We start from the raw sequence: 27691 nt of genomic DNA on the forward strand, positions 1-27691 counted from the left end.
TCCCGCACAAAATTAAAATCCTAATCCTCTTCTCTGAAGTACTGAAGAGCCACAATGCACATTCTGCTCCTGATTCTGTGTTTATCTTCCATGAGAACTAATGCCCCCTGTCTACTAGAGGAACTCTCCCTGCTGCATCCAGAAATATGAAACAGTGAAATATTAAGTGGCTGAGATATTGCACTTAAACAAAGCTCATGTACACACAGACACATGCACTCCAACACAAATCCCTTATCCACATCTCCCCAGGGCTGAGTTTTGATCAAATTTCTATTGCATTTCAAGTTTTACTACTTTACAGCCAGGTGTAACCAAGCTGGCTCCAAGGGAACGACAGTGCTCAAACCCAAGTTTAAATAAACACCACAGTTTGGATCTCACAGTAGTAACTACCCCTTTGGGCCAGACTTTTGGGAACTGAGTAGCACGGTCAGAGGCATAGCTACAGTAGGTAGAACCATATCCCCACAACAACAAAACTCACACACTCAACACAGATACTCACTCACAACTGTTGTCTTGAATTTGTTGTTATCAAATTCAGCCCCACAAATTTCTACCTCTACAAAGGGACAAGCAATGCTTCTACCAGGTTTAGGAAGATGACGAGCACCTAAAACCTGCAAAAGCAACTGTAAGTTATGATCACCTCTAAGAAACGTGGCACCACTATTTTTGTACAGAAGGTAGCCTACAGAACTGGAAGATAATAAGATCTATGCCACCAATAATAGAATCTTTCATCATTTGGGTAACCTAGTGATTTTTATTGTACAATACTGTTGCTGATGTTCATTACACACAGTAGGCAGCTTCAGACCAGGCCTGTAACATAAGTTTTGTTATTTTTCCTCAGTCTTTATTACATAATCAATTTTAAGACAATTACATTCACAGCCTCTGTTTATCTCTTCTCTAAACTGTAGTGAAAAGCAGTTAAAACTGCTAAAAACAGAAAAAGGGATATCTCTTACAGTATAGCAACTGAGAACAGAAACAAGTTCAATTTCTGTTTGATACCAAGAAGACAACATGGCATAATTTTCAAATTATAAACCAATCTCTCTAGAAAATGAAGAGGACATGCTGATTATGTCAGTGTAATAAATAGGGAGGGAGATTAGCTTATTATTTTTTCTGCTTAGTTTATAATTTCATCATAAATATCTTTCTTCCACACTGGAGATCTCTGAACTAGTTAGTCTGCTACTAAGCAGTCTCCAACAGGACCCTTCTATTGAGAAGTCATTAGACTGGAAATGCAAGTCAGTTCATTTGGAATTTTTATTAGCAATTATTTAAAATTACCCCAAGATTGTGTTTTCAGTTCTATAGCATGTGCTTCATTACCATGATAAAGATATATATTTCTTTTCAGGAACCAGTGGAATTTGTTTTATTCTCAAACACACTGACATTTAAAAACAGTATTTTGACAGTCTGTTAGATCTGGCTGTGAAACATAATAGCTTTATTTTTAGTTTTACAGATATTTATGACTTGTGAAAAACGTAATTTACAAAAGAGACTTACCCTCACTGTCATAATCATCTGCAATTTCCTCTTTGAGTCATTTGGCATCGGGTCATACTCCTCATTCCGCATGCTTTCTGGCTGCAGAACGTAGCCAGTGTGTCCATTCAGTGAAAACAAGGCATGGTTCAACTGCATGTACTTATCTAGGGAGAGAGTTAAACACTCATAACACAAGACCTCCATTTGAATAAAGTACCAGACTAATGGTTCCTCTCTGCAATTCTTTCTGGCAACCACTTGATCAGAAAGAGAGGGAAAGGGAAGTTGGAAGACTCCGTTTCCTTCAGTAACCAATTTTAACCCTGATAAACCCACCTTCTTTCACAATTGGGTTCCTACCAACGTGTCATAAGCTAGTGGGCCCTCACCAGAACGTTGAGTACAGCCCTCTCTGTGGCTGAACAACTGTTCATTGACCTGAAACTTACTGTAAATATTTCTGCTTGCTCATTACAGAGAGATCAAGGCAAAATAAAACCTTTAGAGCTTGGTGCTAGTTAGGCTCTGAGACAGAGCTTTTGGAGACCGAGTTTTGGGGACCAGCTCTACCAGCTAATCCACACATTCAAACCCAAACTTTAGTTCTTGCACACCTCTTCTTGCTGGGAAGTACAAATAAATAGGACAGCCCCAGTGACTAGAATGCCAGAGGGGCCAGAGAAATTTCACATTTATGGTGAAACGGAAGGTGGACTAGATCATTTTTTTAAAAGAGGGTATTACCTGGCGTTTGGAAGTTAAGTGCCACCATCTGGGAGCCACAGAGCCAGAGGCGAAATGGATCATAGTTGGAGGAGTCAACTCTCTGTCCTTTAGGATAGACACGTGTCAGTCCCTTCAGGTTGTATTTCAACAACTCGACTGGCTTTTGCTTAACAATGTTCTCTGCCTTGGTTTCCACAAAAGAACGGATTTCTTTGAAATCAGGATTTTCTATGCAGGGCAGGGAGGAAAAAGAGTGATTACTAAAGGAAGAAAGGGGCCAACATTTAGACTGCATTTCTACTAACGCTTTGTTTTACTTTGTTTTCCTTTGTCCTTTAATGCAATAATTGACACAGTTTTCATGCAGATACGGTAAACTGGTTGAGCATCAAGTGTGAAAGTTAAAATTGCCTGCCACGACTTACAGCAGGGCAGGCAAGAGCCTGTGGTCACATTTTCATCTCATCATTGCTAATAAAGCGCTTCTGACCACCAGAACTCATATTTAAATGAGAAATCCTTTCCTGGGTTTAAATGGAGAGAAGAAAGGGTGAGCTAGGGTTAGCCAATGCCTCAAACAATGACTATAATTATAATGTCTTAACCACACTGACAGCTTATTAAAAACGTTTGCAAAGAAACCTAAGGAAGAAGAGTACATTTGTTGGCTTCTCCAGTAGCAATGACAAAAAACTGGAATAAGCAGCACATATTTCAGTGCCAGATTCCACACCCACACTTCTTTAGACTCCAGTTCTCATTTATGTTATGAAATCATATACCATTCCAATAGTTTACATAAATGGCAAACAGGTTCTTACAGTAAAATTGTATAACGCACAACAAATCCATTTTGAAGGTTTTTACAAACAATTCAAGTGTGTTCAGCCAGAGTTTTTAATCTCAAAAAAGCTAACACACAACTAGTTAGCTTCCCCATTAAAGACACTTATGAGATGGTGTTTCTAGTTAACTAGTTAGAAATTTGGGAGAGATTTTTGTGATAGTTGTTCCCTAGTGTACAATTACAAAGTGCCGCTTAAAACTGCATGGGGGAGACAGAACTGAGTTTTCCAGTAGAGAAATGATAGATTTTTATCTTTAGTTCTGAAATTTCAACTAACAACTGTAATGATAGTAGAAAAAGTAACATTAAGATGTAATATCAAAGGAAATACCTAAATTGTCCTTGGTTTTGCTTGTTGGCTTGCAGTAAATTACCAGATCAGATAATTCAATAGCAATCAATTGATTTTTTTCCCAGTATTTTCTCCTATTCTCCTGCAAAACATAACAAAGTTTTAGATTACAGATACACTGAGTATCCAGGGTATACTCTAATGACATTACAAAGCTGATGCATTCTTGTCAAGGTTTAACACCCACACTCCTTCTGATACTTTAGACACTTGCATAGATGTAATGTACTTTAAGACTCAATCCAGAAAACAGCTAACCAAGTGGGTTTGGGTTTTAATTGAAGGTGGGTTTTTTCTGGGGGGTTGTCGTGTTGTTTGGGTTGATTTTAAGCAAGTGTTTCAGTCCTACTGAGTTGTGTTTTTTTTTAATGTGGTTCTACTCAATTTTAGTTACATTCTCAACTCTCTTCATATAATGCAAATGTACGCAGAAAAAATGCAAAGGGTAGTGAAGCATCTCTCTATTTATTTGTTAGTCTTGTTAGTAACTCCTGAACAGTTTAATTCAAACCCTGCAAGCATCATTCATGTAGTTTCCTATTTGCACACCAAACCAATCAAGTTAGGTATGGAAAATCAGGTGCATCCTGTTGTCATCAGTAATAAACCCACTATCTATTTCCATGTTTGCAAGCACCTGCTCTGTGGAAGCTGAGCAACAGTCCCTGCACCAGAGATGGGAACAACTGAAATCAGCAAGAGTTGCCCTGAGTGGAGACATTTGGGCTGAAGGCTTTTCAGACATAAGCAGCAATTACAGGATAAAACGTGTTAGAAGAGTCCCATCCTGAACAGCAATTAGCTTCAGTGCAAGAGGTCATGAAGCAGCAGCAATTAAGAAATCTTCCAAAAGAATCCCCTCAGCAAGACAAACTGAAGAAGAATGAAAATCAAGAGTTAGGGAACCATGGGTTTCCAGAATATGTCACTGAACCAGAGAATATACATTGAAGTGTAAGAAAAACAATGAGGAATAAAGGTGTTTCAACTTGGAAATAACCTTGGGAAAAAGCTGTACAAACCTCACTGTACTTAGTGATGCACCAGTTTCCCAGACATTGCTCAACAGTAATCAGAGCTCCAAAGGACCACTTTTAGATGCCATGAGCTCATCTTTAGACATAACCTTCTCCTGTTAAGCAAGCAGGAGAGCTAGCAATGAACAACCATTCCTAGGAGCATGGCAAGTGTCAGCATTAAACAGAGGTGACAAGACACATGAATCTTAATTTTACTTCTTGTGTGTAATGGACAAAGCTCCAAAATAAACTCATAAGTATCACACTGTACCACAGTGTTGACTCACTGTGCTTTTGCCTTCCCCAAAATTCAGCCTGGCAACTGTACTGGCAGAAAGAACCTTTTCCTCATCTTTTTCCCCTCCCCACACAGCAGACTATCATGTGAACTTTCTAGAGGCCACACTGAGAGAAAAGCTTCCTGATTGACAGAAACGAGTTTCAAAGCATCTTTGAACACAGAATGTTTAATACTTCACGAACTGTACAGAGGGAGAAAAAGCTGCCAAGCTCCTGAAGAGCCATTGATATACCATAAAAAACATTCCATTTAGAGACACTTCTTCTAGGTCATGTTTTTCTTTTTCTCATTTTTATTCCTAAATTAAAGTCTGACATAAAAACTGTCTCTCTCCTCCCCAAACAATAGGTCAACAGCTCCTGTTGCTGCTTCCATTGCTGAATTTGCAGTGCTCTGCTTGAAACACTAACTTGCCTTCTATAAATAGGATTATGATGACCCTCAGAGCATTACCACTCCAGATGACAGATAAACAGCATGAGCCAACACGATACTGAAACACATTTCCCATCACTCATATCACCTACTTAGCAACAAAAATTGGGAAAAAAAAGCAACAAAATAAAGAGTACACATAAGCATAGTCATTGTAAGGGCTTTTTGGTCATATCAAAGACTTCTTAAATACTAGAAAAGATGACAGGGATGTAAATTAATACATCAGAACAGGAAAAGCAAGTCCTGAAGAAAGTCTTTGAGAGCAGTACTTTTAGACTGGCATAAAAGTTAAACTTAGGCAGAATCCTTAATCTTTAGGCAAGGATTTGGAAATACTACTATTGAGGATCTGGTAAATTTAGGATGTGCCTATTAGGTACAGATAAAGTACTGGCCAAACAATTCCCTGTCAGTGTCACTGCACTCACTGGAAAGCAGAGTTAGTAATCAGGATTAAGGACAGTTCAGGCAAAGGCAGCTCAGATTTCACATATACACACTAGTGGATTCACAAATCTGAACAGAACCATCTGGTATCTGAGTTTCTTCTGCTTAACACTAGAATTGCATCAGTGTAACCAGATGTAAAATTGCAATGGTATCTACTTTGTAGTACTAAGCACATTTGTCCACTGAGGTGCAGGGTGCAACACAGAGTTCTCTGCTGAAATGTAAAGAGAAATTTACATAAAATGCTGATTTACGCAGCATTCCCAAAAAGGCTCAGGGAACAAGATTCACAGCATCAATAAACTGAACAAACAGCAATATACAAGAGAGTGAAGGACCAGGGTTAGCAAGACTTAGCAGTGTATGGCATCTAAAGACAAATCCTACAGCAAATTTATCGTAGGACATTATAAAAAAACAACAGAGATTTTTATCAATACCTCTTCTGCAGTTTTCCAAGTGATTTCACGGATACTTTGGTACCATTCAAAGAGCTCTTCTACTTTATCAGTTGCAAACTCAACACATGGATCTTCTGGATTCTTAGGTTCCAGAATGAAGACAAAAGGCTTGTTGTGTTTCCCTTGGGGCATTTTTACTGTTAGGAAACATAGTAGCAAAAAATTTTACACTAAAATCCAACAGTTCTTCTTCTAAGCTGTCATTGTTGATTCATAGGAACAGTTAGTATCGTTAAGTTTCATCATATTAATTAAATGCCTTATGTGCTTTTTCATTTTAAAAAATATATCTTTCTTGCTCAACATATAAGAGTCTACTTAACAGAAAAAATTCAGACTCAGGAGTCCACAGATAAGCATTAGAAAATACATACCAACATTGTACATATTGAGTACCAGGATGCCACGACACAGAGAGCCTAAAGGATTGTCCTCAATAATCTGAAAAACATGAGTTAAATCTGACTTTGAATATTCTTTTGAATGAAATGCACAGGACATTAACAAATAATAAACAGGCACCATTAAATCTAACCTCAGCTTCACTGAAAGCATGTCCACTATAATTCTTAAAAGCTTGTTTTCATATAAACAATTTCTCATCTTGAAAAACACATGAGCATCTCTACAGTGAGAGCAATCAAATTGAGGAGTGCAGCTTCTGTCCTGACACAACCGCTCATTTTTCAAGTCTACTTAAAGCTGCAGCAACTCAGGGTGGGAAATCTAATGCATGTATTTTACTCCAAAGATTCCTGACAAATCATTGGAAGTGCTTCAGAGTAACAAAAGAATTCAATGTTTTATTATTAAAACTCAAAAATTTCAGTACTGCTTACTACGGAGTTTTGTCTTCTTCTGTTGAACAGATTTTTGTCCAGGACTCTGGACTAGATGTTTAGACACTTTTGACAAACAGTATAGGGTTAGTTATGCATAAAAACTAAATAAGGGAGTGTAAAATTATTCGTAAGATGTGTTTGGATACATGGTTTTCTTACTTGCAAATATTAAAGCAGTAATTAAACAGGGAAAGTAGTTAAAATTTCAGGCACATTATTGTTTAGCCAAACAGAAAAATCTAAACTGGTATGATTTTCATTAGCAGGAAATCATTATAATCTCCTGAAACCCCAACCAAATCAGCTATCCCTTTAAGTAGTTTTCTATGAGGGATGTCCTGACAAAAACATTCAGCAGTAGAGAACAATGACAAATCCATTCCTTTCTCTTTCTGTGTTCTCTCAAACACAGTCTGTAGAGTTCTAAGTCTATAAACCAGTCTCTGACTTCGGGTAGGCAACGTCTTTGAGGGAAACATATCAGACAAATCTGAACCCTCACCTGGCTTTCAAGCTCAGCAGAGTTATCAGACGACAGTTCTTCAACATAATTAGATGGAAAATATTGTTGGACTTTTTCTCCATAATCCCCCTTCCACCTGAATGTAAAGATAAAAGTATATATACAGCAAGAAGTAGTTAAAGAGCTTCAATAGATCATCCTTAAACCAATAATCCTCAAGAAAATGGTCATTAATATCCCATACAAACTTATCTAGCTGGCTATCACCAAAATACAAGTGATAAAGTAGCTAAAAGCTGTAACAAAGTGATCATTAGTAACAGATTATTTCAGAGGGATTACAGTTATTGTAAACTGCAATTAATGAGTTAAGAGGCTTTTTCCTCCCCTTTGGTGATAAAAATACTATTATGTGGTTGATTACTCAGAAGAAACTAAAGGGAAACATTAGATTCCCATGCTTTCCAAGCAATTTACAGGCCAGCTAAGAAAGGATATCATATGGAAAGATAACCAAAAAAAGGTGGGTTTGATTCCTGAGAAGTACTCAGTAGAGCAGGGGAAGAAACAGAGCAATGACAACAATGGCAATGGGTGTGTGACTTCCCAGAATATGCAAGTGTTCAGGAAGAATGAATGTAGTAAAGGAAAAATACTGGATACACTGGGCTATGGAGATTCTGCATACTGAGGTTATTGCTGCAGGATAAAAAAATGGAAGATATTAATGAGACTTGAGGATGAGAGGGTTTGGGGATTTTTTTTTAAATACGCTGGCATTTAGACTTATAAAGCCACATTAATAAGCAATGATCAGACAATAGGAAAGGTTTTTTAAAACTACTATCCAAAGCTCAGTTTTTTCCTCCATCTAGTAAGTCACCAAAAGTTCTACTACGAGGAATCTTTGTCCTTACCAGCCTCCAGTTTCCTTTGTGACATTATGAATTAAGGCTCCTCGAGAGAAGCTCAATTCATCACTTCTTTTGGCTTTGTAGTCATACAAGGCTTTCACTGTTCTCTGAGGCTTTAAAAGAAACAGAGCAAAAGGGTCATCTAGGGGGATGGGTCATAAAATGATCAATAGTGCAATATAAAAATATAAAAACGGAGGGGGGATTGGATCCCTTTTTTTTTTATGAAGCTTAGAAAACATAATACTGAAGTTCCAGAGTGACATCTATTGGTGGAAGCAAGTCTTGCTACTTAACTGCTATTATTCAAGTACCAGCTTAGAAAAATAAAAAGGAATCTCTATTTTTGGTTGCTGCAACATATCATGTAGGGAAAAACAAACAAACAAACAAAAAGCACACATGAACTATTAATCCTCTACCTTCAGTACATGTATTTAAATGCAGTTGGAGTTTGTAGGCTCAGATGCCTACAAAGCCTCCAAAACCGCATCAGCCATCCTGCTGGTGACAGTTCCTTTAGGAAGAGAACCAGTTTTAGCAGAACAAGCACTTATTTATCTTGAATTTACTACGACCTAAATTCTTCAGCAGCAAATTCATTGGCTAAGAAAACTGAAACGAATTACAGCCACAAAATTTACAAGCAGGTGAACTTTTATGAGAATTTACAAGTAGGCATGCCCTAACAAGGACTAGATATAAGTACATTTTCTGTGCCACTTGTTTTTAAAACACTATATTTATCAATAATAAACCAAAGACAGCATTTTTATATAGAAAATATAAATATACTCTGCACCTAGGTGTGCATGCAGGCCATGTTTGGTAATGGAATTGCAATAGTTTTATGCACAGACAAATAACAGTGCTCCTAAACACGCAGAGACACACTTGGGGTCTACATGATGTGCTTTCTTTCCATGAATATTTGCCCTTGTCAAATGGAATCTTCTCCCAGATTATTAAATTTGGGGGCATATCTGCATAAACACACATGCCAAATCAAATTGCCTCCACAAGCTCAATAGCAAAAATGCTCAAATTCCCAGTATGGATGAATTAATATAGGATTTGCACAAAAGAAAATGGGTTTTAAAGGGATGCTAGAAAAAAATCAAGCCCTTTAAACTTCTGCTGTCAAATCCTCCATAAATCAAGGAGCCTAACACTTTCAGTTATCCTTTTCATTACTCCTAAAAGGAAATCAACAAACAGTAATTTTAAGAAGTCTACATTAAGTGTGACTATCTTAAGCATACCACTGTAGGAGTGATTTCACTGGGTTCCACATACATCTTGACATCATAGAGGGAATTAATATCTTTTTCCTAAAAACAGGAAGAGGGAAAAAATAATAATGAAGTTACAGGAATAAAAAATTATAGAAGTACTTAATGTTAACAGAACATTCATTGCTGAAACCACCTTTCTGGAAATATATAGGCAAACAGAAGACGAGGGATGACAGACACTTCTGTTATGCTCAGTTCTGCAGTTGAAGGTAGCTGAACACAAGTTTGTTTTTTAACCTGTCTATGCCTCAATTTAATGAACAGTAAAACACAATCAAACAGCAATATCTCACAAAGGGATCTTTTATTCAGTCAAATAACTCTGAGATTGTGAGTACCCTTCCATGTGCAACCTGGGAAGACAATTCCAACACTTATGATTTCTGTGTTACAGTACTTTAGTACTAGTATTGGTTTCACTATTAGATAAAAATTCTAAAACAATATACACAGTCATATTTTTAATTTTATTCTCTCCTTGTGCTCCCATTTGGATCCAGTCCTAGGATACAGAAGGCAACATGCACAGCTATAGGCAACATCATAAAAAATCCTGAGGTCTAAAATCCTTCAGTCCCTTTTAACCTCCGCAGAAGATGTAAAACCCCCAGATTTTGACTTCTTCAAACATCTCACCCCTGATTTTTCCTGCAGCTTCTTATGGACATATATTGGAAAACAAAACACATCATCTCAGGCTTGTCAAAAGCCAGTTTCCTCAGCAAAGTGCTCGGGTCATAAAACACATTCATCCAGAAAGCAGGCCTCTATCCTAAGCTAATTATCCAGGCTCTTAGTTTAGTCAATGGACAGACAAAAGTATCTCTTGGGAAGATTTCTTCACGCTTATCTCAAAGAGTGAGCCTTCAGAGGTACTTCCCATTTTATGCCACAGAAGGCAGTCGGACACCATCCCTGAGATGGCTCCAGTGAGGTGAGGTGAATGCCACTGCCTGCCCAGACACAGAAGAATATTTAATTTTTTTCTGAAATGCTTAGCAATTGGCATCTGCAGGACCATTTTAAGATCTCTGCCCAGTCCAGCAACAGAAGAGAGGGCTGACTGCAGGTGAGGCTAATAGCAAAAATTCCTTTCAGCAGAGCAACAATCCCTTACTTCACAGAGCTCTTTTCTAATTAAAACATGAGGAAGGCAAGAGTTAACTGGTAATCAAAGATTAAGCTCTTTTCTTCACATATCTCAAAACCTTTGTGAGAGAGGTCACTATAACTATAACCATCTCAGTTTCACAGAAAACTGCCTGCCTAACCTCCCCCATCTATCCCAGCCCAACCAAACCCAGCTCCCCCAGGTCTAAGTTTGGGGCTGTGCCCACTACAGCAACTGGCCCTTGTCCAGAGCCCATCCCCTACCGTGCTGTAGCGCTCCAGCAGCTCCTCAGTCACCGGGTAACGCAGTTTCATTTTCCTGTACAGCGGGTGCTTCTCATAGTAGGTTACCAGCTCCACTAGACTCTCAAAGTAGGCTGAGGTGCCAAGCACAAAATGCCGCCCTTCTTGCTGGATTCGGAAGTGCTTCACCTTCCCCTCCGCCCTGCGAAACAAGCACAGGTGCTGCAGAAGGCACAGGCACTTGCAGTGACAGCATCAGTGCTGCAAACTGGACCAAAAACGCTTTCTGCCCCTGAATCACATGAAGTAACTTCTCCCTCTTGCTAAGCCTCCTTTATTTAAAATGAGTTCCCGTTGACTGAACAAATACACAAAATTACGCTCTCGCTTTTCTAAAATGTACAGGGCCTTGGGACAAATCCATGGTTTTGCTTAGATGAAATTTCCTTATTTTATTTTCTTCTACAGATTAGTGTCATCTTCATATTAACACATATGTCTCTAATCAGACTGAGGGTCCCTCTGGAATTTGCTGATGATGATTTGCTGCTGTCCCTAAGCAACAGATACACTCCCCTTAAAATGAGTAGATGTCTCTTCCCTATACTCATTTTTATAACTACATGAATCAATTTTGAAACAAACAAACAAAAATCTCTTGTGCTTGCATTGAAAACAGTAAAATCATCCACTGAAGATACCTGCATTCTTTTTAAGCTGTTCAAGTTGCGGTACTTCTCATTTTCCCCCCTGTGAAATGGTTTTATTGAGATGCTGCAGCTCAAGTTACTTCAATATCCACCTTGGTAACAGAAAGCTTAAAACAAAAGTACTCAGGGCCATAGGGAATTGTGGACATCTTCAACACAGAGTAAGGCATGTAGATAAGGGGAAAATAAGTATTTGTTTTCCAAAGCAATTTTATATGTTGCAGAAATAGCATTTTCAAAGAAAAATAATTTGATTTGAAGACACAATGAAGAACACCAGAATCCTATACATTTTATTAATGCTGTTGTAAGAACTAGTTTCAAAAATATATTCTCTGTCAAGAAAAGCTGACAATTTCATTTTGATACTTCATTTTGGTCAGTTATATGACAGGGCAGGATTTCTAGGGGATAAGGATCTAGAATCACTAATGAAGCAGCACCAAAGAAAACTTCAAAATAACTTGTAGTAAGGAGCACTAAGGAAGTGAAGAAGGGCCATGTACAGTTCTGTATGGGAAGAAACAGACAGCAGGTTCCCAAATATTCTTTATAGAAGCATAGAAGTTTATTCTAGTCACAAATTAATTCTCACACATGGACCTTCTGCACAAATCAACCATGATAAATACTCGAAGGCTGAAATCAAGAACTTTAAGACTCTGAAAAGACCACAGTATTTTTAAATAATAATTTAAAAAATGACATTGTTGGGCTACTAGGTAATATAGGCATATTTGTATTTTCTTACCTGAAAGTCATGGCAAATGAATCAGGCTCATCTCTCTTTCTAATCAGAAAGGCTCCATCTCGAGGAATCCGCATCAGCATGTCTTCTGCCTCTCCCCGACTCAAGTTGCTATAGTACCAACTACAGTTGTTAAAAATCAAAATGGACAAAGGATTACAAATGTGTTAAATGTCACTCAGTAAGAGTAACAGGCAGTATTATTAACAACAGAGTTTCAAACATTACACAGAAAAATATGCATTAGATTTTCCCCATCCTGCCACCTATGACAGCAGCTTATTTTGGATGAAAGCACCAAGAATATATCAGAACACCTTGTGTGTCTGAAATGATAACACATAAATCTACATTTCTCCCTGAAACAAAGGCACTGGATCCTGTTTTTAGTCTGTCATTCAGTTTTCAGTAGCTTATTCAGTTTTGACATAGCAGATTCAAGGAAAAGCCAGAATACAGACAAAAGAAAAAGACCAGGCATTTTAGTATTTTTTCAGAGTTTGATTTTATCTTTCACTGTAGAGATGGACCTGTCTTGGATCGAATGCCTGCAATGAAGCTGTGGCCACTTACAGCAGCAGTACTTCTCCACCTCACACAGAAAGGCAGGAACACCTCACCCTTAAACACCACCCTGCCCTCTCACTGGCTTCCGAAGTTATTTACTGGTGGTCAGTGACTCCCAGCTACTAAGGGGAGTGGAGAAAAAATAAGTTTAAGTCACAGATCAACATCTTAAATGCAAAAGAGTTTTACTTTTTCTCACTGCAGAGAAGACAGAACAAAAGCCAGTGATTACAGTGTCCTGTCAGCAAAAAAGAAAAAGCTCTGCCCAGGATCTACATCAGACAAATACCAGGTGGAAATAAACACCAAGCTATAGTACTTCCTATCAGCGTGGGGTGAAGTCAGCCTAACCAGCTCTGACAGGAGTGAGGTGGAGGTCAGGATTAGGAAAACATAACTGTTTGGGCTCACTGCCCCAGTTATAGAGTTTCCAGATGGCACAGATCATGACCACTTAGTTGCCAGACCACAGCCAACTACTACGTATCCAACCCAGTGGGTGTTGTAAAACAGTAAGCAGGGAAAGAAAGAATTGGCACACTTCCACAGCATTACAGTTCTCATTGGTTTTCCTAGTTGCTTCTGGTGAATTGCTTTCTGAGACACTGTTCTCTGTTTTACCAGGTTCTCACAAAGTCAGTGATCTGGCTCAGCATCTTTCAGGGAAGCCTATTTCTACAATACCTGTGTACGAGCAACACTCAGGTGTGCTCCTGAACCCAGGGAATTTTCCCTGCAAAAAAATCCAAGACCATCTCAAGCAAGGCAAAGGACACTGCCATAACAACCCTGGTGCTTGCCTTCTGTACATACTCTTTATTCTCATGAGGGCTGGGATTAGGCACAGCGTCTGTCAGGCGCAGCTCGAATTCAGCGCATCGTAAATGGGCCTCCCTGTAGTGTTGAATGAGATCGTAGATGCTGTCAAAAGTCAGGTGGTCTGTCAGGTAGTACTTCACAGAGTCTCCATCACTTGAAGAACGGATTCGGCAGTGCTGGACTCTGCCTGACCTCCTGAAGAAATGAAAAATAAGAAAATGAAAGGTTTTATAACAGCTTTTCCTCTTTTGAAGCATCTCCTCGCCCGTTCCTGGTAAACTACTCAGTGAGCTTGCAAAGAGGCAAGGAATCTGTATCACCTCTTGAAACAACCAAAGTAAGAACAGCAACAAAACTCCTGATAAGTAAGACTGCAGGACTGAAAAGAATCATTTTCAGATGATGATGGTTTAAAATCTGGCACACGCTCCCTACAAAATTCACTCTGACAGCTCTTTGGGTCAGAAATCCATCTGATACCCTATTCTTCATAATGACTCAACCAGACAAAATAAATAATTAGATAGATAAATAATAAAACCAACCAACAAGCAAATCCCAAACAACCCAGACTACAAAAACCAAACAAAGAAAAAACCCTGAGAATTCTTCATTATTTTCCCCCTAGAGGATCTTTTCGTCAAAAAGATCAATGTCTCCTAATAAAGCTGAGCTCATGAGACTACCTTTTTAGTGCAGAAACCAATAATTTATCCCAAAATGAAAAGATCAAATTTTAGCTCACTCATTGAGGAAATAAATTCTATATCCTGCCAAAACCCGAGAAGAGTAGAGGGAGGGGCTGGGGGAGATGGAGGAGTGGAGCAGGACAGGGCACCAAACCAGTCAGTCTCTTGAGGAAGACTTCTTCTCTGCAACACCTCAAATAAAGCCTATTCTGCCAAAATACTCTGTGCTACTAGTCTTTCACAATGCTATCTATAGCATTCTAGTAATTCTAGCAACCCCCTATTCCCATTCCCTGTCAGCTATAAATGCACACTTAAAAAATATACACATTTTTCTGCAATGCCATAAAACAAACAAAACCCACATACAATTTTTACAACAATCACCATACCAGAATGACAAGGTGCAATCATCAGGGAAAGCCTCACTTTCCCTAACTAGGAATGTCCCATCCTTGCCACCCATTTCAGCACAATATTCCTGGAGCAGTTTCTCAGCAGTTGTTCTCCCCTCTTTCATTTTCCCATGGAACCATTTCTCTTTTAAGTGCAGTTCAGTACGTTTCACCTCCTAGACCAGAAAATAAGAATTTTTATAGTGCATTTCTAACCCTGGCAACGACCCTTAAAAGTTTTTCATTTCCAGATACACTTGTTCTCTGACACAGATCCTCTAAAATTTCAACATGAGCATAAAAAAAATACACATCTGAAACAGAGAATAAAAATAATATGCTTAAACAACAAAACACAGCCATCACCTTTGAAGAATCTTCATCAGTATTCTGTTCTATATCATCACTGAAGGAAAGCTTTTCATCAGCAATAGCACAGTAGTGCCGAGTCCATTTCTAAAAGTTGAGAGATATTAAAACCATTACCAAGACAGAGTGAAACTCACCACAATTTCCAAACAAGGCGTAACAATTAACAAAATACTTTTTCACCTCATCCACATCTGTTCAACTTACAATATTACTTACACAAATATTAAGAAACTTAATATAAATTTCCAGTATTACACAACCTACTAATAAACTGTAGCAAATGCCACATAAATAATACCTGTTCTATTGTGTCCCACATGTAAAGTTCTCCCTGTTGCTTTTTTTCTTCTTTCTTGTCTTCCAAGTTCACATCAATGTCTCCCTTTGGTCCCAGTTTTTTGTGCTTAAAAACAAACAAAGACCCACGACATTAATACACACAGTATCATATATAAAATTGGTCATAATATTTCAGCATACTCAGTATTACTGGAAGTACTTCCCTCCACTGCCCAGCCTCTTCTGTCATTACCATAACAACAGCTGTTCCACAGGGCTTTATGCAGCAGGGTTGGATTTCATTTCTTTAAAATTTAAATCTCATCATAAAGGTTAAAAATTTAGTTGAGGTATCATTCAAGCAGAGGAAACAACTAGTTTGAAAAGAGCTCACCACTCTTCAGAGGACAGAAAAGATGAAGTGTCACGTACTTAAGAAAAAAGGATAAAATAAGAATCCCTCTGGAGAGCACAGGACATGAGGAACAAAAAACCAAAAAAGATAAAGAATTTAAATGAAGGGGAATTCACTCTTCTACAAGAAAAAACAGAAGTGAAATCTTTTCAAAAAGAGAGGATAAGTTCTATTTTTTTGAGAGTGCTCATGAAAAGTAGTGGCTCCAGGGACTAAGGGTAGCACCAAATACTTAATTGCAGTTACTGATGGGATTAACCATGCAGTTCTCAGCTGCACTCAGTTCTGCACAGCCTATTGCAGGTAGATTTCACTTGGACAGGCTTATCTAAGAAATCCCACAGGCCCCTAAAGTAGGAGTTGCCCCTGTTTACTGACAACATTTTCCAAACAAAAGCCAAACAACACAACTAGCTCACTGGCAGGTGCTGATCCATGTAAAGACTCTTTAATGATCTTTTAGACAGGATGAATTGCTACAGGTTTTCTCTTGTGCAGACTAACAGTAGTTTGTAATGCCCTTTAAAAACAGATCTGTCCTTTTTTTTCTTCACGTGCCTACAAAACTCCTCTCTGTGTTCTGCAAGGTAACAACAGACAGTTCAGAGGGGAAAAAAACCCACCAAAATCTAAGTACAGAACTCTTGCACCCTATATTGGGATGCTATTATTTCCAGCCTTACATTTAAGAGCTGTATGGTTGTATCCATCTTTCCTTATTCTACTTAGAAGCTCAATACATAATATGCAAAGCTGGAAAACTGAAGCATGGACAAAGGTGATTATTATTATACTGAAGAGATCATGAGCAGCCCTCAGATTTTCCACCCAACTTTGCCTTTCAAAAAGTTCTGCTGAAGTTTCAATCTAAGAAGTGTTCTTCGGTTACCTGCCTCATGGTGTTGCACAAAAGCCTCAAGAAAAGCATCTGTAGTGCCCAGAAGGTAAAACACACTAACAGTGTCTGCCTTCTAATAGGAGCACTTCCATGTTTCACAAGTGACTCACTAAATTGCATATTTAAATCACATTGAGTTAGTAAACAACCATTGATTTTTTGCAGTTTGCAAGGAATCCTGACAACTCAAGTGTGCAGCCTGCAAGTGCTTTGGGATTCACTGGAATGAGAGGCATCCTTTGAAAAAAAGTAAGTAACACTAATCTCACTTTTTATTCAAGAACATGCTTTTATCATTTTTAAGCAGGCCACATTGTGTAAAAAGTCTATGATGAGCACCTGCAGCAGTGAACCCTTGCTGAAGTCTAGCAGTGACATTTCAGGAACTGGAAGACCTTTAGGAAAGAGCTGACATTCAATCTGGCACTTGAACTAGCAACACATCACAAAGAAAGCCAACAGAAAGCACTTTAATAATACGTTGTTTTGCAGACCTCCATACACAATTGCAAAATGATACTAGTACACACTTCAAATATGGGATTTCTTGTCTCTCAACAGAAATTAACAGCTAGCTAAGATGTGAAGCCAGAAAATAGTATTTGTGGCTCCTGCTTTTGTTTTCTTCTTTTATCTACCAGCACACAAAGCAAGCCTACCTTGATGATGATTTTTTCTTTCAGCTGGGTTGGTGATGGCAGCTGATCTGCACTGGCTTCAACAGGCTTCATTAAAAGCTGATCCCCAAATACCTCCTTGAACACTTTGGCCATGTGTCGCTGCTGCTCCACACTACAGTGCTCTTCAATTGACAGAATGACTGGGTATCTTTGATGGAGAAAACACAAGTGAACAAAGACAATTCATTTTTGCTACAACTGGCAAGGCAAGAAAAACAGCACCCTTCCTCACCACCCAGATCAAAGAAAATATTTAAAGGAAATAAGAAGACAAAAGAATAAAAGATAGACACACACACAACAGATATTAACAGATGGGAAATCACAGAATCATTGTGGCCAGAAGGGACCTCTGGAGGCCATCAAGTCCAAATGCTTTCTTGGGGAAGGTCAAATTCCTAGGTCATCAGACCAGCTTGCTCAGAGTTTTGTCCAGCCAGGGTTTTAATATCTCCCAGGATAAAGACTCCTTCCAAGCTCTTTGGGCACAGTTTCAGTGCTGGAGCATTGTTATGTGAAAATAAAGTTTCTCCTCTCCTGAAAACTGTTTTCCTTCACATGCACTCTTGAGAAGAATCTGATTCCACCTTCTCTACAATCAGCCACTAGTGGAAGCCAGCAACCAGTCTCCCCCATTAACCTCTTCTCAAAGGTAAGCAAACTTAGCTCAGTGAGCTTCCCCTTGCATCTCATGCGTGTGCATTGACCCCAGTACTGAAAACTGAAGCAGAGAAAGCACTGGATACTTCAGCCTTCTCCAGTCACTAAGTCTCCTGCCCAATTTAGCAGCAGGCTCACATTTTTCTTCATCTTCCTTTTGTTGCAATTGTACCTGTAAAAGTCTGTCTTGCTGTCCTTCACATCCCTCAGCAATTTCATTTCCAGATGAACTTTAGCGTTTCTAATTTTGTACCTGGATATCCAGAAAATACTTCAATATTCCTTTTTGGGTAGCCTATTCCTTAAAGCAAGCAGGGAAAGCATCACACTGAATTTATGGTACTGATGGTCTGAAACCATAATGCATCATGTATTATGGCTGCCATTAAAGCAATATACCTGTGCAGACACTGTCCCACAGGAGACAATAATGCTTCTCCTCCGTGTCCAGCTGTTAAAGTGGAAAAATAGGACACAAACAGCCCCACCTGTTTCCCAGTTTGTTGGCAATATTTTTAAACTTAGGGACATCTCAACACAAGTTATAGAAGGGCATAACAGAGATGTAGATTTAAACGCATGTTATCAGTTCTATGAGTTCAACATCTTCTCAGCTAAGACCTCCCCTACAACATGAACATCACCTGATAGATATGTTGCTTGTCACTTGTAGTTCTTTGGGTTTGGTAATTTGTTGTTTCGGTGGGTGTTTTGTTTTGTTTACAAGACAGTATTCAGCATTTTAAGTTTCACACTTCAATTAAATTAAAAAATCATAGAATCATCAAGGTTGGAAAAGACCTTCAAGATCATCAAGTCCAACCATCCACCCTACAACCCCTAACAACTAAACCAGAAGAAGACTCAGACAAGGAGATAAGAACCACTTTTGAATACTCGTTTACTTTGTTAGCAGTAAATTGCCACATAATGGAACTCTTCCTCAAAACCGAATCTATTAAAGACCCACATTCAGCAATAATGAAGACTACTAGAATGTCATTATTCCCCTACATATTTTTTGCTCTAGATTACAGAGAAAACAACTTCAGGAAGGTCTAACGATATGAAAAAGGGCTTAAGGAAAATAAATCAAAGCTTACTCAGATGTAACAAAGGCATGGTCTTTGATTGCCTGTACTACGTCATCAAATTTGATCTTTGTTGTCCGTGTCCATCCGTGGTAAATGATGGGCTTCCCATCAGGACCATCCCAGCAATCCACTAGGAAAGACCAACAGTGCAAAAAGGAAGAGACCAAGCAGTTACTTTAATAACTCTAGTAGAAAGAATATATGCAAATCTTCAGTGTTCCACATACTGAGTCATAGACTTCAATGTTCTAATAAAATATTCTATTAGATTAATTTCTATCTCTCACAGAGGAAATTAAGTTCATTTAAATAACAGCAATACAAATAAAACACAATATAACTTTTTCTCAAGCATTATCATGTGGCAAACTGGAAATGAGGAATGCAGGCATCTATACTGTCAGACTACTTGTTTACTATAATTTTTCTGGGAAAAATACACTCCAAGTGGCAAGTTGACAGCTTATCTATTTCTTGGATTTTAACCCTGAAATTTGAAATACATTTAACACTGGTTTTGGCTGGGATAGAGTTAATTTTCTGTGGGGGGCTGTGTTTTGGATATATGCTGTAAACAGTCTTGATAGCACAGGGATGATTAAATTATTGCTGAGCAGTGCTTACAGAGTCAAGGCCTTTTCTGCTCATAGGTCCTACCAGCGAGGAGGCTGGAGATGCACAGAGAGCTGGGAGGAGACTCAGCCAGGACAGCTGACTCCAATTGACCAAAGGGATGTTCCATAACATGTGGTGTCATGCCCAGCAATGAACTAGGGGTAAGGTTGGCAGGGAAGCCACTGCTCAGGGACTGGCTGGGCATCAGTCAGTTAGAGGTAAGCAACTTGTCTCTCTTGAGTTTTATTTCTCTTTGTTATTTTGCTTTTAATTACAATTTATTATTAATAATAATATTTTATTTTTTCTTTTATTTCAAATATTAAACTGTTCTTATCTCAATCCATTATTTTTCTCCTTTTTATCCTTCCCCACATCCAGCTGGGGGGAATGAGTGAGCAGCTGCATGGTGCTTATTTGCTGGCTGGGGTCAAACCACGACAGTTCTGCATTAGCCAAAGTGAACAGGCAGTAGCAACTGCTTTTAAGGAACTGGTGAAATTTGAAGTCAAACCCTTCCACAAGGTACATATGCACAGTGACGAAGCCACATAGTGGAGAAAAAAAATGCACAAAGACACCAACTGATTTACAAGCAAGTTAAACAGGACGATAAAAGGCACCAAATTATAAATATCACTGTGCCTTAGGCTTGTCCGTATTACAGGGAAAGCAAGTAAACTATCTACCATCTCTCTACACTTCACAAGTAATTCCAGTTTAAATCCTATGCTTTCACACATTAGATTCAAGATCGAATTTTCAGTGCACATTGAGATGAGATGGAGAAATACCTTCTTAAAGTTTCAAGTGAAGAAAAATACAAGCAGTCGTGAGGTGTAAGAAAGACAGTTTAGGGAATCAGCATTTTCCATATGACTAACTTCAGCTTCAAAAAACAAACTAGTTCTTTATTTCAGTTCTTTTTTCTTTCTTGGTAAACAAGGGAAGCTCTATTTACGTAGACAGCATATAAGAGCACAAACACTTTACTCACACTCAATACATCGACATCCCATTCTAAGGCACCTGACATAAGCTTCTGTGGAGGATTCACTTCGAAGCTGATCTCCTGTCAGATATCTAAGGAAAAAAAAGGAAATTGTAAAAAAGAGGCTGTCGATTTCAAACATTTCCCACTTGCCCACTAGGTGACATTTTTTTTCCTTTCATGGAGAATGTATAGTGATTTAATTTTTTTGCCATATTTAAATCATACTGTAGGAAGGCTTCACACATCCCTGCAGTGTATTTCTGGCATAATTTACAAGAATTACTTTCTCCTAACACATGCCAGGTCTGTTTGTACAGGGACAGACATTGGAATTTGATAACTTACGTGTTATGTGAGGAAGAAATCCAGTAGTGGGATAAAGGGTTATTCATGTCCTGCACATCTATTGAATCATATTTCTCATCCCAAATACTGTTTTCTTTTGCAAAAAGGTAAGTAAGGAACTATAATGCAAAGAGAGAGACTGAATTTAAATGTTTTTCCCAACCAAGACTAAAAGAAAGCCAGCAGTACAGCAAAAGAAGCTTAGAGGATGTGCCATTCAGTTTACAAACTATGATCTAGCAGTGAAAGAAAAAAACCTCCATGAGGAACTGTTAGAAAAGATCATTACCTTACCTCATCAACAAAGAGGAAAGGTTCAGCAGTTTCTCTCATAGTGTCATCAATAAACTTTGTCATTCGTTCTCGGACTTTACTGAGATCTTGTGCCCAAGTTTCCTTCAGATAATAATGAAACAGTAGGAAATAAAGACTTTAGATGCAGTGTCATGCTGTATAAAAAGCAAATTAGGAACAGACACCTACAGACGTGATTTACTTCTCTCTCATCTGGCTACTTTACAGCCAATATATTTTCTTGTATCCACATATCTTAAGAGTTTCCCCTACGACATGTAAGGGGGAAAAAGATGTTCATCTAATTATGTTTACATAGATGGGAGGCCCACAAGATACACACTACATCTGCTGACATATGCATGCACACACACAGAAAAATGCTGGCCTCCTTGAAGGATAGGCCTTAACTGTAATTGCTTTCATTTCTAAGTGCAATCTGAACATCCTTTTAACACGGTGGAATAGGGAGAAAAAGAAAGTAACATACTTATACAGGAAGTGTAGGTCTCACTTTTTGATCATATTTGCAACCCTGGAGCTCAGCAGCATCTAGCAAATATCACACAATTTTTTTCTCATGGTGTCTGTGCTAAACAACATTATAGAAGACCATGAAGATATGGCTCCCCTCTTTACCTCCACTTATCTGCTTGCTGCTATGGGACATTGAACTGGCTCCATTCAATAGAAAATTACCTTTGACTCAAATGCAGCAGGCACTCAGCTCAGCTTTTTGTGTTAGAGCTGCTAAAAGGGGGCCATGGCCAACACATCACCCCAGATGTACCTAAGATGACAACTGTAACTAGGCCAGGCTATCCTCTCTGATGTACATCCAGAGTTTACTTCTAACCTTGTTTGTTTATCTACATGAATAAATGGAGATCCTTTTACCTTATTTAATTTGTGTCCCCTTCCCCCTTCCTCTGGTGCACCTTTAGTCTTTATTTACATGAAAAAATAATAGTTCTTATGAACTTCAGTGGCAACAAATAAGGATAAATCATTCTAAGGCCTTGCAGTACAGCTGATGTCAATCGTGTGCTATGACTCACCACATTTCTTTTTAAGGAACAGAGAATTTTATGAGATAACCTCAAGAAAAAGAATGCAACATTTCTGCAACCTTCCCACCTGCTGCTCATGTAGCAGGAATCTCTGAAAGTCATGGAGATGAACTGCTGAAGCATCTGGACGGTCAGTATTTCTTTAAATAAAAATAAAAAAAAGGGGGAAGTGAAGCTAAAGAAATAACAGAGCAAGTGTCATCAGATGTTACAGAAGAAAATGGTATGATTTATGTCTGGGATTTACAGGATAAACGTGCTGTCACAACCAAGAAACTTTTTATACCTTTGATCAATTTAGATTAGGCTTGTAACATTGTGTTATCTAATTACTGTTTTCAGCATTTAAACAAGCACTCCTGGATTTTTATATATATTTTTAAGTTGATTCATTGGAAAAAGCACCAGATCTCTGCTTTGCAGCAAACGAGCAGCATTCACTTAATGGGGGGGTGTTAAGTTTAGTTGAGGCATACAGAGACACTGTTCTTTTAATTAACATAGAGCTACACTTCCACAAATAACTCCTTCCATGTATTATTCAGGGGATCTACCGTGATACACCAAAATCTTCTGAGAAAGGAAGCAAGATGCAGCTGCACCAAGAAAAAGGCTTCACAACTGCATTATCATTTGTAGGACACAAATGCCACATCATTTGGTAAGAAAAAGGTATTTATAACCTACCCATCCTTGATACATTTGTGCTTTTAAGCAGGCTTTAATTCATATGACATGACCGAGGGCTAAGGAAATACTCAATACACTCAGGGCAAATATTTAAAGTAACTTCCTTAATCTGCTAGCGTAACACTGAAAACCAAGATAGCCCAATTTAATTCACAGCAATGTCTGTGACCTCCCTTTTCATGCTGCACACATCTTTTTCAGATTTTTCAAGTGCAAGATGAAGAAACTGTTACTATCAGCATTCTGCTCAAGTCTAGGAAAGCCTGGGCATGACACTACTCCCCAGACTCAAGCTGGAGTTTCTCCACCAAATTGTCCTTCAACAGCTCTGTTCAGCTCTTCATTAGATCAGAAGATAGGCAAATCTGTTTGTTCCATTTTGTTACCATTTTTGTAGTCAGAAAGTAAAAATAATTTATCGAATTCTATTCAGGACAGTTCCATGATAAATTCACCTTTCTGAATGCAAAAAGATGTATCATTTCATAGAATCATAGAATCATAGAATGGTTTGGGTTGGAAGGGACCTTAAAGATCATCTAGTTCCAACTCCCTGCATGGGCAGGGACACCTCCCACTAGATCAAGGTTGCTCAAGACCCCATCCAACCTGGTCTTGAAGACCTCCAGGGAGGGGACATCCTTTTCACTTACTAAAGCATCAGAACAAAAAAATAACCCAAAGAACTGTGATGTAATTAAAAATCAATCCTGCAGAACTACAACTATATGGAAATGTGGAAAAATAATAAAATGAAGAGTCTCACCCAAGAATGAACACAGAGGAATCCTTTTTGAATTCATCAAGAATCTTAAAACAAAAACAACAAAAAAAACACACACACAAAAAAAGGGGAAAAGATAAATAATAAAAGAACATGCAATTTTTAAATCTAATTCCACCTAATAATGACCACTGATCTGGGAAAGGGAAATATATGCATTTCTGCTCTAGAGGAAGTGGATACAAGTTGGCACAACACATTTCCAATTGAACAAATAAGAAAAACCCACCTGCCAAGGCTTGCTATTACAGTTCAAGCCTCTCAGTGTGAACACACACAACTTGCAGGCAAAAAACTTGCTATTGATAAGGCCCCTAATGCACATAATCAGCCAAGTTTCTGGGGAGTTTTTATTGTTTGATATCTCAGAAAACCTGGAATTACATACAACCCATCTCATTTATTCATGTGAATATTTAACCTAAATCGCTTCCAGCTTGGAGCAGTGTAGTTACAGATAACAGGAAGCTTATCAACTGACCCAAAGCAGTTGTTGAGCAAACTGAGGAGTTTCTGTGAAATGATCCACAAGGGGCGATAACAAGAGTTCAAGGAAGTCAGATAGCCTCCTCACTCTGTGTTTTACTCTTTCAGCTTTCTGCACAAGCTAACTAACTAGACTTGCATGGCCAAAATTAAAACCCTGTCAGCAAATGGAGATTCTTTATTACTTCACAATAATTTCAGCATCACTTTAAACCACACACCAAAAAAAAGCTCTTTTGCCATAAGAAACAGCACTGACTTTCAGTACTGAAACTTCTGTTTCAGCAGCTGCAAGCTGAATCCACAATAAGCACATCATCAAAGATTTTTAGGCAAGTAATTTCAAATTACGTGTTTTCACACAGTTTTAAAGGGTTCCTAACTTTCAGAGTCACTGAATGTATGCAGTCCCCAGCAACTTCATGAATTTATGCAATGAATACATGGGAACAGTAGTCAGGCAGTTGCCCATACGAATTAGTGAAATTGTAATTCCACTGCATTCATGCCTCCCAAGGACTGTCTTTAGTCCATCTTCTCATGGACTCCCCAGTGGTCATCTCCAAGCATGAGAGACAAGAACAACAGCTGTTATTTGATGCTCAGGATACATGCCTGTGATTTAGAGAATATTCTCAGCAATAAAAAATTAATACAAGTATAGAACAACCTTGCTCCTATCAGTAAACAGATCAGCCAAGCCTAATAAAAATACATTCTATACCCTGAACAAGCTCACAAGACAAGTTCTTCCTAGAAATTCCTTTGTATCTGTGCATATCTCTACCACCAACACACAAGAAGCAAAATGAATGACTCATTCATCTTCTTATGCCAATTGCTGAGGGTGACTGTTATCTGCACATCAAGTACAGCACCATAGCCTTTTTCTGTTACAAGAATGGGAAAAAAGAATATGAGTAACAAACAGGAAAAAGATCAGCGTTCACTCTGTATTCTGATCAAGCAGCTTAAGAGAATGAAGACTGCTGATGAAAAGCTTACCGATCTCTGTTGTTCAAACATGATTTTCTTGTAGAACAAATGGAATTGTTCAAAACTAAGTTCTTCCTTGTAAGCACCTATTTCCTACAATAGAAAGTAGCATGCAGTGAATTTAGAATTCCCCAGACTACACTAGCACAGCAAACAAGTTACTCTTAATCCAGATGCCACCCTCTTGCACACTCTGTCCTACTCCCAACTTCATACATTTTAATCGCTTGAGATTTTTTTTATTTTAGTTTGTTTTTAAGAATACAAACAAGCAAACAGATTCTTGGTTTGTGACATAGTGATCCTAGCCCACATCTTGGGCCTTGCATATTGTACCTTGACTCCATTTCCACCATGTTACTGAGAGTAGAATAATGCCTCATTCAGTCATTGTTAGCTGGTGCAACAAAAGCAAGAACGTATGCTTTAAGGGTGGAGAGCTGGGAAGCAGGAAAAGGTGGGGATATTTTAAATTCCTGTAGGGATGGAAATGACCTTCAGAAGTTTTAATATTAGCACAAGTTGGCATGAAGAGGTTATTACTCGATCATATTGTAAACAAAATACTTATATATGAAAATAACATACGACAGTTTCCAATGCACTTGGACAGTATCAGCATTGGGAGCTCAAAACCCAATGTTTTTTGTCAACAGTAGAATGAAAAGAAGATATAAGAGAGAATTTACTCAAGCAGTGTGTAGTAAAAAGCAAAAATATAGACAGTATCCTGAAAAGAAATTACAACACTTATCATATAATGCCAAACAGATGTAAGTTATCTGGTAATTACCGCAAATTTATCCTTCAAGAACTTCACGTTGCTCACTTTAAAGTTTACTTGGGGAAGGACAGTTTTCAGCTCTCTAAGACTGATACTGGGAAAACAAAGAAGAAACAAAAAAATTATATATATATACAAAAAACCTACAGTCCAGCTGTATCTAGTCAGCTGTTACATTTATATTTTCTATCAACATAAAAATGTGACTATCAAAACAGTATGGGTAGGGCAGGGCTCACCTCACTTAACTGTAAACCTCTATACACATACACCTACATGTGAGCAACTCAGACATGTTTTCTAGTTAGTGGGGAGAAACTGGCATTTCAACTAATTTGGGTATCCATATTAGGATGAAATGAACCATGCTGCAGAGACACCCTTTTCTCTCCATTAACAATTAATCAGATCTAGATGATCAGCTCAAATACAGATGTTTACACCTGACCAGATGAACTATTTTTTCCATTGTTCCAGTCACACTGAAGCTGGAATACAGGCAAAGAAAACATTACACAAAGGATACACCAAACAGATGAGCAGAAACAGAAAATAAAAAGCTCCAGTTTTCATTACTATTATAAACTTTTCTCCAGCTGTTTTTCACTTGGATGTTAAAATTTATTTGCACCAACAAGACCCTCCCCTTCTACAACACCTGAACATGACTTCATCCTCCTCTCACAACCAAGTCTCCCCAGACAGGATTGCCTCCCAGGTCCATTTACACAGACCTACTGACCCTTTTTAGAGTTTCAGACTTCCAGTGATGTACTCGAAACACTTCAAAACCCACAGTTTTCTAGGTAACAACAAGGTCTTTCAAATAAGACATACTTATTTCAGATTTTAAGCAACACAGTGCTTACAAACACCAAGCATTTCACAGAATCACAGAATCTCAGAGGTTGGAAGGGACCTCGAAAGATCATCTAGTCCAGCCCCCCTGCCAAAGCAGGATCACCCAGACCACATCACACAGGAACGTGTCCAGGTGGGTTTTCAATGTCTCCAGTGAAGGAGACTCCACAGCCTCTCTGGGCAGCCTGTTCCAGGGCTCTGTCACTCTCACAATGAAGAAGTTTTTTTTCTGATGTCTATGTGGAACAAGTATTTAAGCAATATATATTTACCCTTAATACAAATATATTAATTACTTTAACACTTTCTGGCGACCTATCAAATCATGTATTCTGTATGCATCAAACTTATTTTGAAGATTTTGTATTAGAAATAAACCTGTGAATAGCTTAAAAAAAAACAAACAAAAACAAAACAAAACAAAAGCTTTAATTCCTTCACATTTCAGAGCAGCTCACAATATTTAC

At 38.3% G+C, this 27691-nt stretch overlaps 1 protein-coding gene across 1 annotated transcript in view; it reads right to left on the bottom strand.

Annotated features, from left to right (window-relative positions):
* PLCG2 (phospholipase C gamma 2) overlaps nucleotides 1-27691 on the bottom strand; it is a 60827-nt gene that overhangs the window by 8386 nt on the left and 24750 nt on the right. The window contains exons 6-29 of the mRNA XM_051629446.1: nucleotides 26373-26457; nucleotides 25589-25672; nucleotides 24080-24123; nucleotides 22691-22763; nucleotides 21554-21655; nucleotides 21260-21378; nucleotides 20918-21003; nucleotides 19315-19435; nucleotides 17531-17699; nucleotides 15578-15682; nucleotides 15274-15363; nucleotides 14905-15083; nucleotides 13818-14018; nucleotides 12441-12560; nucleotides 11001-11181; nucleotides 9594-9662; nucleotides 8335-8444; nucleotides 7457-7553; nucleotides 6487-6553; nucleotides 6092-6249; nucleotides 3423-3525; nucleotides 2263-2472; nucleotides 1537-1682; nucleotides 509-623 (exon numbers count right to left, since the gene is read on the bottom strand). Of these exons, the coding sequence (XP_051485406.1) occupies nucleotides 509-623; nucleotides 1537-1682; nucleotides 2263-2472; nucleotides 3423-3525; nucleotides 6092-6249; nucleotides 6487-6553; nucleotides 7457-7553; nucleotides 8335-8444; nucleotides 9594-9662; nucleotides 11001-11181; nucleotides 12441-12560; nucleotides 13818-14018; nucleotides 14905-15083; nucleotides 15274-15363; nucleotides 15578-15682; nucleotides 17531-17699; nucleotides 19315-19435; nucleotides 20918-21003; nucleotides 21260-21378; nucleotides 21554-21655; nucleotides 22691-22763; nucleotides 24080-24123; nucleotides 25589-25672; nucleotides 26373-26457 (2834 nt within the window). The remainder of the gene's footprint in view (nucleotides 1-508; nucleotides 624-1536; nucleotides 1683-2262; nucleotides 2473-3422; nucleotides 3526-6091; nucleotides 6250-6486; nucleotides 6554-7456; nucleotides 7554-8334; nucleotides 8445-9593; nucleotides 9663-11000; nucleotides 11182-12440; nucleotides 12561-13817; nucleotides 14019-14904; nucleotides 15084-15273; nucleotides 15364-15577; nucleotides 15683-17530; nucleotides 17700-19314; nucleotides 19436-20917; nucleotides 21004-21259; nucleotides 21379-21553; nucleotides 21656-22690; nucleotides 22764-24079; nucleotides 24124-25588; nucleotides 25673-26372; nucleotides 26458-27691) is intronic.

Source organism: Apus apus, chromosome 11, assembly GCF_020740795.1.
Source record: "Apus apus isolate bApuApu2 chromosome 11, bApuApu2.pri.cur, whole genome shotgun sequence".
Taxonomy (NCBI): Eukaryota; Metazoa; Chordata; class Aves; order Apodiformes; family Apodidae; genus Apus; species Apus apus.